This window comes from Gekko japonicus, unplaced genomic scaffold (assembly GCF_001447785.1).
Source record: "Gekko japonicus isolate JY-2015 unplaced genomic scaffold, Gekko_japonicus_V1.1 scaffold724, whole genome shotgun sequence".
Lineage (NCBI taxonomy): Eukaryota > Metazoa > Chordata > Lepidosauria > Squamata > Gekkonidae > Gekko > Gekko japonicus.
In genome coordinates, this window is record NW_015164688.1 from 60,630 (window position 1) to 77,299 (window position 16,670).

A 16,670-nucleotide genomic window follows, 5' to 3' on the forward strand; every position below is an offset into this window, starting at 1 on the left:
TCCCTACACACAACACTCTAGCTCTGGAGTTTGTGGCTCAGGACAGGATCTCTCCTTGGACTGGCTCTGCTTCAGCCTCTCTCTCTCTTGCCAAGAAAGCAGGGAAACTTACATTAATTCCCCAGTGGCTGAATTTCTGCTGCCTCCCAGGGTTCCCCCACGTGTCTGGCTTTTGGCCTAGCTGGAGTCTATATTGATGCTGCCCCGCCCCAAGGTCCCTCTTTTCCCGCACTTTTTGGTGCAGCTTGGAAGTGTAGGCCAGCAGATGAGGAAGACCCCTCTATGGAACTACAGCTCAATTAAGCCTTCTGGGGGGACATTTTAAACATACAGATGGCAGCCATCTCACAGATACAGATAACTGCCATTTCGTTACACCTACCAAAAGCTACTGAGGGAAAAAGGAGGCAACTGTCTTTGTCAAGAGAGAAAGCCATCTGCCAAGAAATTCTGAGAGGACCCAGAGGCTGAAGGAGTGGGCGGGGAAGAGAAGCAAACCCAGCACCCAGCCAATGGCACATGAGTACTCTTGAATGATGGCTGGGTGGGACTCAGGCAACACAGCCAGTGGCTTGGGACACATTCTGAGTGACAGATCATTAAGCCAACTCATTTTGGCGCCGCATAGAATGTTGCCAGACTGAATTGCAAATATGTATAATAATGATACAAGTGAAGGGCCCTCAAGAACTTGTTAGGGCATCTCATTTCCCCCTCCCCCACTATTTTCTCTTTTCTTTCCCTGAAACTCCCCATAGCCTTTCTCTGTTTCCTTCCAACCACCATCTGACCTACCTTTATCTGACCCTCTGTCTTCAGATTTCCCTTCTTCCCATTCCCTGGCAGCCTCTCCCTGAGAATACTCTGTCCCAGTTTTGCAGTGTTGGTCACTGGGCCCAGTTGTGCAGTGGGGAATCCACAAGGATTTATAGGGGCACCTAACTTCCCCCTGTATCCCCCTCCACTTGTTATTTCTTCTTTCCTTACTCCTAGCAGCCCCCATATGCTCATCTTCCCTTGCTTCTTTCTCTTCCTCCCATCCAGCACATTCCTCCCATTCTCCCTTTCTCACAATATAAGAACTCGTGGGCACTCAATGAAATTGCTGAGCGGTTGGGTTAGAACGGATAAAAGGAAGTACTTCTTCACCCAAAGAGTGATTAACACATGGAATTCACTGCCACAGGAAGTGGTGGCGGCTACAAGCATGGACAGCTTCAAAAGGGAATTAGATAAGCATATGGAGCAGAGGTCCATCAGTGGCTATTAGCCACAAGGTATAGATAGGGGCTCTGGGGCAAGTGATGCTCGTCTTCTTGGTGCTTGGGGGGGGGTCAACAGTGGGAGGGCTTCTAATGTCCTGGCCCCACTGGTGGACCTCCTGATGGCACCTGGTATTTCTGGCCACTGTGTGACACAGACTGTTGGGACTGGATGGGCCTTTGGCCTGATCCAACATTGGTGTCTCTTATGTTCTTATGTTCTTATCCTACCTTTTATCTGCCCCCCATCTTCAGCTATATTTATTATTTATTTACTTCATTTATACCCTTCCTTTCTCCACAGCAGATCCAAAGCAGATGGTATAATTTCCCTTTCCTCCATTTTATTGTCACAACTACTCTGTGATGTGTTAGGGAGACAGTGTGTGAGTAGCCCAAGGTCACCCAGCAAGCTTTCATGGTAGAGTGGAGATCTGAACCTGGCTGTTCCAGATCATAACGTGTGCTATGTAAAGATTATATGTGTTGTCCTCCCTTACCCCTATAAGCATTTTTAGTCCCTTGTGAAATGAGTAACTGTAAATCGCTCAGAGCCAGCAGCTATGCAAGGATTGAGCGATCAATAAATTGAAAGATTATTATTATAATCTGAAACTCTGACCTTTACACCACACTGACTTTTGTGGGTTGGCTGCTGTTGAACAGAAGCGAGCAGCTGGGGCTAGGTGAGTCATGCAAGCCATGGGGTAGCAAGTTTGTTGATGGTTGGCACCAGGCCTGACCCCAGTGAGTCTCCCCTCAAGGCCAAACCAACCCTGGAAAGGGCACTTCCTCTTACTGACAGAAACTAAGGCTTCAAGGCTGGCAATACTTTTGTGGGGTGCCTAGCATTTGCTTCTTAAAGCTACAGATTAACTCCCCAGGTTTTCCCCCCAGATTTTTTGCTTCTGTGTTGTTGTTGGTTTTGGTTAACCACCCAATATATTTTCTTTAGTTTTTGGATTTTTCTGCCAACCTAGGTCTTTTTCTTAGTTTGTAGACAAATCTGTCATTTTATGGCACCAATATCCAGATTTAAGTATCTATAAATGGTGCCATGTTGAGAATTAGATGGATTGTTAATAATGTATGAAGTAATGTTTACCACAATTTTCACACAACAAAAGGCATACTGTTGTCTGCTATAGAATGGATCATTTGTGTGATTTCCCATCAAGATTTGTCAGATTATTGTTTTCTTGGCTTACAGAAAGTACTAATATACACTACTACAAATACAAGGCCAAATGTTATATAGGGCAAGAAGCGAATGACATACCTGGCTTTATGACTTGCATGGAAAGTATGCATTGGGGGTGAAGGATGAGTAGCAAAGTTGTCATAATTTGTGACAAGAAATGGCAAGGGTTTTGAAATGTGATGTCTTCATACCTCCTTCTCAACCGCTCAGTACTCTTGATGCCATGCAACTAAGAATATTTCCATGTTTTCCCTTGATTTTTTCTGTGAACTTGTCCTCCCGTTTGACTTAATTTTTGCATGTCCCATCAAGCTTCCCTCTTTGTTTCCCCCAAACCATTATTATTTTCTGTTCCTCTTTATGTCCTCTGCTTACAAGGCTAGCTTACCCCCACACACTCACTCATATTCATCCTATACAGTTGTCTGTATAATGTGAAAATCTGTAAACTCTTCTCCATAGTCACACTGAGGATGATGCAAATAAAAAAAGTAATTTCAGAGCTTTGTTATTTAAAAAATTGCATGATGATTTATAATTTACTTAGAGATTTTTTAAAAAGTGGAAGTACTATACTAGAATGACAAATTGTGCCAAGAAGAAGATGTGAAAGGCTTTAAAAACTATAACATACTTTACAGAGACTGAAAATCCCAGGAACAGAATCCCTCTCCATGTAGATCTAGCTGTTCTTGACATACTAGCGGCATACAAAAGCCCAATGGATGAATGAAGCATTAGATTGGAAGTAATAAGGTTGTGCCTGACTTACTTCAGCATTTGCAGCAGATGTTACAAATGTCATAAACATGAACCTCTGGGATCAGACTGGGGAGGGGACATTAAGGCAACAGATTTAGGCCCTTTTGCTTTACAAGTTAGTATAGTCTGACAATATATAACAGTTCTCTGGCATTCACTCCTTCCCAGGATATAATCTGAAACACTAACAATTTGTGTAGCTGTCATTCTTAAGGTTTGTTTTGTGTTATATTGTTTTACTTACTAGAGAACTGTCAAACCTAGTTAGGAAACAGAGATAGTAGAACATTTATTCTAATTTATTCTAATTTACTGTTTCAATTTAATTAAAACGAAATACTCCAAAACATTACTTGTCCAGTGCGGAGCTCTGAAAGGCTCCATTCTGGTGGATCCTTTATTGTTTCTCTTATTCAGAAACAAAACCTTAGGCATGCTAAAGTGGGAGGAGAAGCATAACATTGTGGCCCAATCAAGGTAGCTTTCTGATCCAATATATTGTGTTCCATTGTAAAGTATCTAGCAGTTGCTTTGTATTAGTTCTAACTTGTAACCATCTTTAACATATTTACTGAATAATTGTTAACAACATGAATGTGACAGAAAAAAGAATTGCTATACAAATTGCAGTAGTTGTCAAACTCTTTTGAATCTAGGGATGCCAGGCTTTTTGCCTCATTGTCCATTGGCAATGGGGGGGGGATGCGCTCTGGTGTGCTTACGTCGCTTCTGGTAAAAACCATAGAGTTTTTTGCAAAATGCTAGTGTGTCCGTTGTGTCACTTTCAGTTTTTACCAGAAGTGATGTAAGCACACCAGAGCGCATCCCCCCCCCATTGCCAATGGACAATGAGGCAAAAAGCACCAGGCACTGCCCCAGATTTTCTCTTCGTGGTTGCCAGCTGTGGCCTGGAAACCATATTTGAATCAATGGCTATGGGAGTTAGCAACTTTAAAAATACTGTTATTTGCTGTTTTTAATCAAGTTTTTCCTGGTTAAAAACTGGGGGGAGGGGACTATTAGCATACTAGGGAAAATTATTAAAGATGGGTAATAGGTTTTCAGTAGTCTGCTAATTTAATTTAATTTAATTTGTTTGTTATATGGCACTGCCCATATAATTTATAAACATATATAACTACCCATATATTTTCCAGTAACGTAGCTCATTCTTAAAGAAGAAATCTAACAAGAATCTATATAGACAAGCAAAGGGTGTTCAGCAAATGAATATATTAAATTTCTGCCATCTTTATATTTTATGTGTACAACTGAATATGCATATAAGAGCAAATTAATTTTAATCCATAGGATTGTCATATATATTGGTATAAAATACTGTCTTAAATTTAGACTAATTATAGTTTCTTTTCTTTTTGGAGGAGGGATTGGTTTAATGTTTGTATATGTGAGACAACCTCAATGTTAATTGGATTGGGGGGGATCAGCTTTTACCCTATAGGAGGGTTTCAGGAAGCTTCTTCATGACCCCATATCCTGAGAATCAGTCCTGAGTCTAATAGCCAAAATAGCCTGGCTGATGTTAACTACAGTTAAGGATTTCATTCTTGTTGCTTTACCCTTGGGGCTGCTGCAAGAGTAGACACAGAGGACAACAGGGCCAGGAAGTACCATCATCTACTCCTGCCCCATAAAAGTATTAAATGTTGCAGTGATTTTCAGGTATCAAAGTACCTCTACAAACTTTCAATGCATCTGAAAATAATTCTAGATAATTTTTCAAGTGGCAGAAAGCTGTGGCTTTTCTTCTTTAGTAAATGAGAATGATAATTAATACACACAGTTCTTAACAGTAATTATAACTGAATTAACTTTAGCTTTTACTGAGTTGAAAATCCAGTGCTGTTGTATCAAAAGAGCAAAAGCTTCCGTCAACATGCATTCAGTTCCCACAAGCAATGAAAAAGAGAGGTCAAAGTTAAAGAAGAAAGGATTTCTTTACTGTTTGTTTAGGTTTGCTTATGGGGGACTTAATTAATGATGAAAGGTCTCAAATAGGGCAGACAGGCCATTCATTTTGTACTCTGTGGCAACCTTATTTAATTTAATATGCTGTGAAGTTGTGTTGTACTTCACCAAATGCCTTGAAATTGCAGAAATTAATTTATCTTTGGGGAAATGAGTGATGGAAGCAGGGAAGAGCAAAATTATTTAAGATCAGAAATGTGGAAATCACCTTCTGGAGCAAAGACACAAAATAAAAAGAATTACTTTGAGACTAGATGCTACTGTGGCATTTCTGTTCAGTTCCTGGGTGAAATGAGTGATTATGACATTACATTCCCCCCAAAAAAGTATTATTTCAATAAGAGTTCCTGTGCAAAGTAAAGAAATATCAAAAATGCTTCTTTTAGCTGGTTTTATATATGACCTTGATTTTTTTTCTAAGATCAGTTGAAAATGACACAAAGTGTTGGGTTTGGAACATTCACCATCTCTAATTTTTGCTGGGTATCATTTTACTCCAGCAGTAAATTCTTTATTCAGTATAAATAAATAGCACAGTGTTTCCTGCAAAGAAATTACATGTAACATCCATAATATTACACTTATAAACCAATATTCCAAGGCTCCTGTCATTAGGGGTGTCATATCTCTTTGCGTGCATATATCAGATTTGACGTTTGATATCATAGAGCACACTTACAAATCATTGCTCTAAGATTTCTTTTCACTGGATTGATAGATAATCAGACTGATACCAACAAGCCACTCTATACTTTAATAGCCACTTATGGTGGGACAACACATTACATATAATGCTGCTATCCTTCTAACATACTTACAAAAAAAATGAAATGTAGCCACTTTCAAGGAAAAGCAAGAATTGTGGGTGGTGGGAACTTTAACCATATTTTAGCATTTCCTTACTGAAAATCTCTCCAAGGAAAATGCATGGGTACTCATGAACTTTTCATAGCAGGTATGAAGAAGTTGGGTGTCACCTGTTATATTTCAGTCATGGGAATGAAATACATAGTAATGAAGAAAAAGGCTGTTCCGAAATTACACAACACTGCAGTATGAACACTGTATTTTCCCCATAATTTCATGCCTTTAAAGAGTTGGTATTGTTTTTCCTGTGTCAGTTAGGGCTGAATTTTTAGATGTGTGTAGGGCATTTAACCCATCCTTCACCTATTGTTCCCCCCTTCCAGTTGTTTTTACCACAGTCCAAGTCCCAGATCCATGGTTCCATTATAAATATCATTTGGAATCCTTGCTGGAAGAAAGCAACTGACCGTTTTGATAAATTAGTTTGCAAAGTACTTCTTGCATGGGCATTATTATGTGTTCTTATTGAAACTTAAACTTCACTTTTCAAAATATTTCTAGTGGAATAAATTCTGAGTCACAGCTCTTTAAACAATGTAAATAAGGGACCTGCTGTGTGTTTTTAAAGTCTGTTATCTTAATTCCTGGGACTTTAGAACACTTAAAAATGAATTATATAATTCATATTCAAGCCATAGGACACAGGGCTTGCACACATCCCTATAAGGCTCAATAAAGCTCTGTTTCTCCCCAACTTTGTCCTATGCTTGTGCACATGGGTGGTACACAGGATGGTATGGAGAACAGGATATCTGTGGGCATCTGTCTTAGCTTAGAGATGTGAAGGCCCAGAGGAAAAAACCCAGAAACATTCAGAAAAAAGAAACACCCTTTTCCTCCCTGTTTATGCTTCTCCTTCTAGAACAATACCTGATCTTCATGAGGAGAGCATGCAGGGCTCTCTGTGATTTTCAGCTGTTGCATACCTTATGTTGTCCTTTAGACCTGACTCGTTTTTGGCCTTTTCATCTCTCCTTCAAACCCCTGTGACACATATACTAAGAGATTGGTTAAAAAGTAGTTTATTGCCCTACATTGCAGGAGGCAGGAAAAAAGATCAGAAGGAGGTGGAACAGAAACTGCACCAAAACCTTAGAGGAAAATAGAAAATTTCATCAAGAACGTAGCTAACTTGAAACAGATAGCAAAAATTAAGGTACATGTACTAAGATAGCATAGGGCACATCAACTTGGAAGCTTGCAGCTTTCTCTCAAGTATTGTTTATACTTTCAACTATACCTGTACAAAAGTAAGGCACTCATAACTTTTAAATTCCATAAATATGTTAAATATTGCAATTTTATAAGCTAATATATAAATGATACATTTTATGTTGTTGAAACAGTACTTTAGTTTAGGTTTGACAAGATAGTAAGTTTGCATACATTTCATCCCCCTCATTTCTGTTTTTTTCCTGAAAACAAACAAACAACAACAACAGCTCCCCCCCCCCCCCCGGTGGCGTTAAAGTTTCTGGAAATTGTACATCTCTACCTTAGCTACATCTATTATTTTTCTTCCCTTGATTAATTTATTTGAGCTCTGCAACTCATGTAATTTGGGCAAAGGGATATGGGAGGCTTGCACAGCTCTCCTACTTCTCCTAACCTTTCATTTCTGAATTCTAGTGTGGTATACGGGTCAGAGTGTTGGACTTAGATTGGGAAGCCATGCATTCAGATCTCCATAATCATGAAACTGACTTTGGATAGCTCCTGCTCCCCTTCGGCTGAGGAGTAGGTTCCAGAGACTAGCCCTCGGACGATTCTTGACAGTCACTCAGGCCAATCTTCCTCAGAGAGTTGTGTGAGGATAAAATGGAAGAGGGGAGAATTACATACACTGCCCTTAACTCCTTGGAAGGAGAATGGTATTCAAATGTAATCACTTGTAACTGGCATGATACATATCCATGACCCTGAGGGCAGTGGACACACAGGGCTCCATTGAACCCTAGGAGGATGGCCCAAGTGCTTTATGAAACAGTAAAATTTCAAATGTAAGACTGAATAAAATATTTGATTAGTATATACAAAACATTGATCTCAGAGCAGGGATGCATTGTGACAATGTACAGAGATTGCAACATAATTGCTTTTTTATTCAGTTATAGGTGCCCAGCGCAGGAGAAGCCCCAGTGCACTTGCCACTGAAGTATTTGAGTCACATTTGGGAAGTCACATTTTACAGGTAAAAACAATGGCTTTACAAAGCAAAAAAAAAAAAAAAAAGTTCCACATACCTACTAGTAACCAGATCTGAGATTCCTGTCAGTTATTTGGATAGTATGTTTTATTATCACATCGTGTATTCACGAATCCATTTCTTTTCTTTTTAGAAAGCCATGATTGAAAGAATGTTAATGAGAGAGGGAGGGCAAGTATTATTTGTGCTGTAATAATGTAGAGCTCACACAATTTAGTTGCATTGCACTGTGCAGTAGCTGTTGGTTCCCCAAATGACTGTGTGTGTTTGTATAAATGCCTATTTTGTGAACAGATTTTGTGTTTTGGGGATTTTTTTTTTTTGTCTTGTTCACATGTAGGTTTTAATTTCCCCCTCCTATTTAAATACTCAATTACCCTTGTTTTCTCTTTTACTACTGTTTTAATTGTCACTTGAAAATGATATCTATATTCCTCCAGAAATAGCATGTCTTCCAGAATGTAGATACACTAGATCCTCAGTGTGGTGTTTTCCCAGATTTCGTGACACTGTACAGTAGTCACTGGCAAATATCAAAGCATCCTGCATGTGCTTCTGTTTTGTTATGACACAAGATACCAAATTTATATTGAAAATGATATGATCAAAATGGTCACATCTTATGAGTTTATAGAAGATATGATAGGAGTTTTATATATATATATATATATCTACCTTTATATGGTGGTATATATTAATGCACTGAAAATAATTTTAATGTATGCTTTCTTAATCAGTTCATTTTTCATTTATTTAACATTATTTGAATTCATAGAATCATACAATGTTAGAGTTGGAAGGGACCTTGCAGTCATCTAGTCCAACCCCCTGCACTCTGCAGGAGCATAGCCGAAAGAATTTTTAAAACATTCTATTTAAAGTAGATTTCTGTCTTTCCTTTAAATTTCATTATAAAGTGTGGGAAACTATTAGACTCTAACCTTTTAAAAACAGCTAAATATTGAGTGTCAGAGCCTAGATGTCATGGCTACTGTCGGATACAAATGATTGTGTCACCCTCTCAGTGGCAAAATTCATCGGTATAATAATCAAATATGAGAGAAATAATACTGAAGGTCTTTTAAAATATTTTTGGTTCTAATTTCTGCTTAAGGTGATAACCGTATGAGTAGTACTAGACAGACAGACAGATATAGACAGAAAGATAGTGTCAGAGAATTTGATATTCTGCCTTATTACTACCACTAATATCATACTGAATACCTGGTGAGATGTGGCTTTCTATAGGGTAGTATATTTATCAAATTTCTCCAGTTAATCTTTTCCAAAAGTACAATGAGAAAGTTTTAAATTGATGTATAAATGTAGAATGCTAACTGTTCAAAAGGCTGAATGAACTAATGATTGGGTGTAAGTTGCTAATGAGATGACATTGAAAATGCTAGATGTTGCTTTAGCATGCTATACAGCTGGTTGTTTGAAATAAATAAAGCATCAGAAACAATGTCACAATTGTAAACCCTGCAAGAACACAAGCCCCTTTGTATACTACAAGGAACAATCCTGTAGCATCTTAAAGAACAAAGAATATATTGTGGCATAAATGTTTGTACTCCAGAGTCCTACGTAGGCAGGACCTCTCTGTACTCAAGTGTATATATATATATACCTGTTTACTCCAATGGATCTAGTGCAGCTATAGCCTATGAAACTTATGCTACAATGAATTTCTTAGTCTTTAAGGTGTCATAGAACTGTTATTTTATCCCATCCGGGATTCTATACACTATTATACTCAGAGGTCATTTCGGGGGGGGAACGCGGGGGAACACAGTTTCCCCGGGTGAGGTACGGGGGTTGGGGCACATGACGAAGCCCCGCCCCCTGCTTCCGGCCGCCCCGCTTCCGGCCCTCATTCAGCCAGGAGGAGGCAGGAGAAGAGGGAGGGTAAGTTGCTTCCTCCCTGCCTCTCCCCGGACCGTTGGGGGCGGGGTGTGTGGCCTTATGACACATTTCCGGTGATGTCAGGAGGTGTGGCCTTATGACACACTTCCAGTGATGTCAGGGGGTGTGGTATATGGTAATGAGTTATGCTAATGAGTTCCCCTAGCTCTTTTTCTACGAAATGACCCCTGATTATACTTAACTTGTATCACAAGTAAGTGTGAAGGCCCCTTAGGGCAGGGGTCCCCAACATGGTGGCCATGGGTGCCATAGTGCCCTCTGACACCTTTTCTGGCACCCACCAAGGGTTTTTAGGAAGTAGGTGGAGCCAGGTAGGGCTTTTGCCCAGCAAGACTCGTGACTGACTATTGGAGATTTGATTGGCTGTGCAGATTTTTTTAGATATTGCTTTGGCAGCAGCTGCCGACACAGCACAAGGATCTACACTGTGTTACTGAAGTTAAGCTTTGGCAATCATTTTGTGGCTGGCTCTACCTCCAGCGGCAGCCATTTTGTGATAGCCATTTTGTTGCTGTGCCCACCATGCTGTGTCAATTCCAAATGTGTCCACAGTCTCAAAAAGGTTGGGGACCCCACCTTAGAGCATCAGACATCTGTTTGGAAACAGCAGCAGGAGTAGGGTTGCCAACCTCCACATGCAGCCTGGAAATCTCCAGGATTTACAACTGGTCTCCAGACTACAAACAACAATTCACTTGGAGGAAATAGCTGTTTTGGAAGGTACTTTCTATGGCATTATACCCTGCTGAGGTCCCTTACCTCCCCAAACCCCACCCTCCCCAGGCATCATTCCCAAATCTCCAGGAAATTCCCAAGCTGGAGCTGGCAACCCTAAATAGGAGTGAAGCAGAAATCTGGCAAATTCCATTCCTCAACATTGATTATCACACTCCAGAGAGGGACAGCCTTTGAGTATGGATCATTCATCTATTCTCCCTTACTGGAATTCTAACCAAAAGCATTATGTATAGAATTCATAATTATTCCAGAATAGCTTTTCAGAGCTTGAAGATAGTTAGTCTGGACTCTGGAGATGGGACAATTTCCTGTTTTCTCCACATCCTCCCCCCCCCCACCAAATCAGCGAACCCTTGGGTACTCCTGCACAGTATTTTAGGATATTAAAATTGTCCTTACACACAGGGAAATATTAATGAGATTTTTTTTATCTTATCAGATGTTTGGTTTATCAAATATTTTGTTTTCATTCCAAGTTTTGCAATAAAATAGGATAGAGTCTGACTTTGTACATGAGAGGTGCCTCAGTTTTTGTTCGTTTGTTTCGCTGAAGACCAATCACCTTCAAGTATCTATGAACAGGGAAAATTCTTTTTTTGTTTGTTTGTTCTCGTAATCCTTTCACTTTTTGCAGCTTCAATATCTGCAGTATCTAACGTTACAAGAAGTTATAAAACGTGTTTTTTTCCCCTGTCTAAGTACAGGAGGATTCCAGCAAACTTAGTGTGGCACTTTTTGCTCATGTGCTGAAACACTCATGCACTTAAAGAAAAGAGGGGGACGACGACTAAACCAACCAAGCTAAAACCTCCAAAGGATGTTTAGAAAACTTATTGAGGGCCAAAAGTTAAAAACATAAATACATAATTTGTTTTTAACTTTTGGCACTCATGCACTTGTACAGACAGAAAAAAATAAAAGAATATAAATATTGAGTTTACAGCAAGCAAAGTAGAAGGACATGGAGAAATTCCAAAACGACTGTTACGGACTTTGTAATTGTGAGGGGGAACGGAACTGGAGAGCAACCTAGAGTAAAGTAGAAACTACGGAAGGATATTGGAGCAGAACAGGAAGAATCCACTTGTTTAGGAATAGTAACCCATTGAATGGGAAGGCACTGGGCTGGATTTGTTCCCACTCCTGACCAGCTTAATTAATGAGTCTGCAGCTGTCCCTGCTCCCCTCAGAGACAATTGTCCCTAGTACAGAATGCAAGATTTACCCAGCAGCTGGCTTTTGTGAGCAGATACTTCTGCCTGCCCACAGATACATGATCTCAGATGTGTTGAGTGTGTGCTTCACATGCTTTTTCAAAACTCAAAACTTTATTTTCCCTGCATATTATTTCACGCATGGACTGTTAGGTTCTTGGTGGTATGCAGAAGCCTCCCATAATGGCACTACTGATGAATGCATTTGCAAACCTTGGCAGAGAGGGGATCTTTCATGTGTAGGCACTGGATCTGTGGCAGAGTGGATCAACCTGTTTTTGGGGAGGAGCAGGGTTCTCATAATACTCTCACTGAAGGTCATTCTTAGATTAATAGGTGATTTATTATTTCCATTTTATGCTAATATTTTTCAAATCTGTCTTATTCAGAAATTAAGATATTCTCTTATTACAGTAATATTATGAATTTACTGCCAGCCACTTGATTGAGCTACTCTAATAAACCAGCACCTTGTAATATTTAAATCTAGATCCTCCATGCCAAATCGTTGCAAGACAATGTCAAAAACCAAAAAGACAATCCCAAAAACCAAGTTTTTGGCCACAGGCTCAGAAACATTATAAGAAAGCAAACTTTAATATTTTGTGAAACTGATAAATATAGTAGAAATCTTTTTAGGAATGACTTCTAATTAACTGTAATCTATGCCAATAATCTCTAATGTGGTACCTATGGGCACCTAGGCACCCAAAAATGTGTTTCTTGCTGCCCCAGGCATCTTTTTTCTTCAAACTTTTTCAGTTTGTCAAACTTGTTCTGCTAAACTTGTCTTACACTATTTTTTTGTCATTTGCTGGAATTCCCTGGTTATGTATGGGGGGGAAATATTCTCAATTTATTCTCCCCCCCATTATATGTATTAAAATTGCTTCTTTTACTGGATTATTCTATTTGAATCTGAATTTAAATGTCAGTATGGAGACAGGCAACCTTCACGGGACTTTTCTACTTCTTGCAGCTTCATAGCTACTAAGACAGTGATTGACCCATCTTTTTTATATAATCAAGAATGACCACAAAATATTAGGATTAAAAACAGGGAAAAGTAAAAATTAGATAATGCATTTGCATATGCAAATTAGCTTAATTGATCCTGCTTGCCTCTACAGGGATTTTTCATTACAAACTGGAGTGCTACATTGTTCAGCTCATATTGAGTAATTTAGTAACTAATGAGACCAGTTTGCACTAATTTGCATATGATAAATGAGCTTAATTGCAGTAAATAACTTGGAGGCATAATTACTTAATTTTCCTGTGTTGCACGGCTTTTAAGTTCACGTATGAACAACTTAGGATAATTCTGCATATTTAAATAAGTTGCTTTTCAGATTTCTTAAACTAAAAGGCATACCTTAGAATTCTATACTGTAAAACAATTGAGAGTAAAATTTACAGTATTGCCATTTAAAATATAGATTATAAAGACTTGGATTGTTTATATATTAAAACATCATAACCATGCCAATAAGTATATATCTGGCAAAAGTTCAGTTGTCTTTAATATTAAGGTGTTATTTATGTTGATACAAGTTCATATCTAGATGCTTGTTCAGTTCATATGATTGTGGCGTAAGAAAGGTACATTTTCAGAAACAAAATTGATTTGAAATTGTAAAATAAGCTGTGTAGACATTTACAATCTTATCAGTACTGTTTGATCATCTTATTGTGAAGCAGTCATAAAACAGCACATATGTTTCTCTGTTGTAGGAAAGGCAATCATGACACAGCCAAGGAGAATTGCAGTGCATTAAGAAATGTTCACTGTGTAGGAAAATGCAGGCCAGCAATAGCAGACAATATGTGAGCCATTGTGGCTGATATAAGGAAAGCCTAATTGGATAGTTTGCTGAGAAATCTGTAGCTGGTTTTTTTTTTTTTTTACTTTGTAAATAGAAGTTGTAGGAGCCTCGATTCATCCTAAATCTACAGTATGGGAAAGGAAGAGAATTTTAACCCATTCCCTCCATTCTGTTGTCCTGGCATGAAAAAGACACCAAGGAACTACTATTTACCCTGTTGACTAGAATGCAGAGAAACCCATACATTGGTTGGATGTTTTCACCAACTGGGTAAATAGCAGCTCTGCAAGCCTCTAGTCTTCAGACTGGGACAGCAATGCAGGTAGAAGCCCCCTTTCCATGAGCTGCAGTTCTAGATGAATAGGGCTTTATGTGACTGCATTTACAAAGGAAAGACAAAAAAAACTTTGGAGCCCTAACTGTGAAATTCCTAGCATCACGCCTAGTTAGGCTTATGATATGTCTGCCCACTATGTTCATGCTATTTGTTGACATTTAAGTTTGAGGAGGGTTTTTTAAAGCCTACAGCACCAAGTATTCCTTGGTTGGTCTCTTACCCAAGAACAAACCAAGTCCAGCCATTCTTGCATTCTGAGGTCAGATATGACTGGGCAATGTTTCCGGGCTATAAACTATTTCATTTGTGTGTGTGTCGTCATACAGTCTGAATTTTTTTCCCTCCCCTCAAACTTTTGTCCCACCCCCCCAACCCAGAGCTTGCAGCCCTACGAAAATCCAAGAAGAAACCTGTGGAAACAAGTGTTACTTTTACACTTGAAAGCTGCAGTTTTATTGCTTACAGGCAGTCACCCATTCACAGAAAATGATTGTTTTGCTAAAGTTTAATAAACCTATTTAATAAGGAGCTGCGGTGGCTCAAGTGGTTAAGACGCTGAACTGCAGGCTGTGGAAGGTCAGTAGTTCAGCAGTTAGAGACCTGGGTGCCGCATGATGGAGTGAGCTCCCATCTCTAGTTTCAGCTCCTGCCAACCTAGCAGTTCGAAAGCAAGAAATTGCAAGTAGATAAATAGGTACCACTTCGGTGGGAAGGTAACAGCGTTCCTTGCGCCTTGGTGTTTAGTCATGCCGGCCACATGACCACGGAAACGTCTTCGGACAGCGCTGGCTCTTCGGCTTTGAAACGGAGATGAGCACCGCAACCCTAGAGTCGGATTCGACTGGCTTTCGAGCAAGGGAACCTTTACCTTTTTAATAAGCCTATAGGCTGGAGTTCTTAATTTTATGGTGCAATCCTGAGCAGAGTTATACCATTCTTTTGTTGTTGTTCAGTCGCACAGTCGAGTCCGACTCTTTGTGTCCCCATGGACCACATAACACCAGGCCCTCCTGTTTTCCACCATCCTCCAGAGTTTACTCAATGTCATGTTTGTTGTATCGATAACACTGTTTTACCATCTAATCCTTTGCCATCCCCTTCTTTTACCTTCAATCATTCCCTGCATCAAGTCTACTGAAATTAAGGTTGCCAACTCTGGCTTGTAAAATTCCTGGAGATTTTGGGGGCAGAGCCTAGGTAGGCCAGGAATTGGGGATGAGAGAGAACTCAATGGGGTATAATGCCATAGACTCCACTGGGGTTGTGGAGAAAAACAGTATTTTTTCGGGTTCAGGAGTATTTCCTCATATTCTTGAATCCCAATGCCAGTATGGTATTTGGATTTGGGAAATATTTGGGAAACCCAAATTTTTCCAGCCACATTATACCCTATGGGGACCAATGGCCCCATAGGGTATAATGGTGAATTGATCCAGGGGTATCTTGGGGTCTGGGGGGGGCTGTTTTTTGAGGTAGGGGGACAAAATTTGCAACATAGCAGCTGGTGCCTATCCTGTAAAAAAAATCACCAAGTTTCCAAAAGATTGGACCAGGGGGTCCAACTCTAGGGCTCTCAAAGAAGGTGCCCCCATCCTCCATTGCTTTGAGTGGGGAAAGGCATTTAAAGAGACTGCGGTCTCTTTAAATGTGTTCTCCAAGTCATGCTCAAATAAAAGCCAAATAACGTTGACTTTTATTTGAACTCAGCTATATCGGTAGCCGAAAATAATATCTAACTTGTTTTCAGCTTTTAAAAAACTGAAAAATACCAGTAAGGTGTTTTTTCCAGGTTTTTTATGTTCATATAAACTGAATGCACACCCCTAGACTCCACCCTCCAAAGCAGCTTTTTTTTCTCCACATCTAATGATCATTGGTAATTCTGGGAGATTTCCAAGCCCCCTCATGAAGGATGTCAACCCTAACTGGTCAGTGTGCTTTGAAGGGCATATTTGTGCTGAGGTTTGCTCAGCAGGAGCTCTTTTGGGGAATCTTCTATGTGTTACCCTATTTTTCAGCACTGACTTTTTGAGGTAAACACAGCTTACCAAAAATTATAAAATATATAATACAGAAATAATACATTCCAGTTTGTCTAGATTGGATCTAGTAAAGAACATTGCAAACCCCCCCCCCCCTGAGACGTAATATGTTTTCAGTTGCTGTCCAGGATAGATATATTAAGCGGAGGCTGTAGAGGGGTTTTTTTCTCCAAAAGAAGCAAGTATCAAATTGTTTTGCGATTGAAGCTTGAAGCGACACACTTAAACCTGCATTTTATAGAGCAACTATGGTACATGTACTTTCGTTTAATAAAGAAATATTTGATCTGAGCAGGATAC

General features: G+C 39.5%; 1 protein-coding gene across 1 annotated transcript in view; it reads left to right on the forward strand.

Moving 5' to 3' along the window:
* The window catches only part of LOC107108841 (neuronal PAS domain-containing protein 3-like), a 566,078-nt gene that overhangs the window by 29,405 nt on the left and 520,003 nt on the right, over window positions 1–16,670 (forward strand). Inside the window, 1 exon segment of the mRNA XM_015409362.1 lies at window positions 8,190–8,272. Coding sequence (XP_015264848.1) covers window positions 8,190–8,272 — 83 coding nt within the window.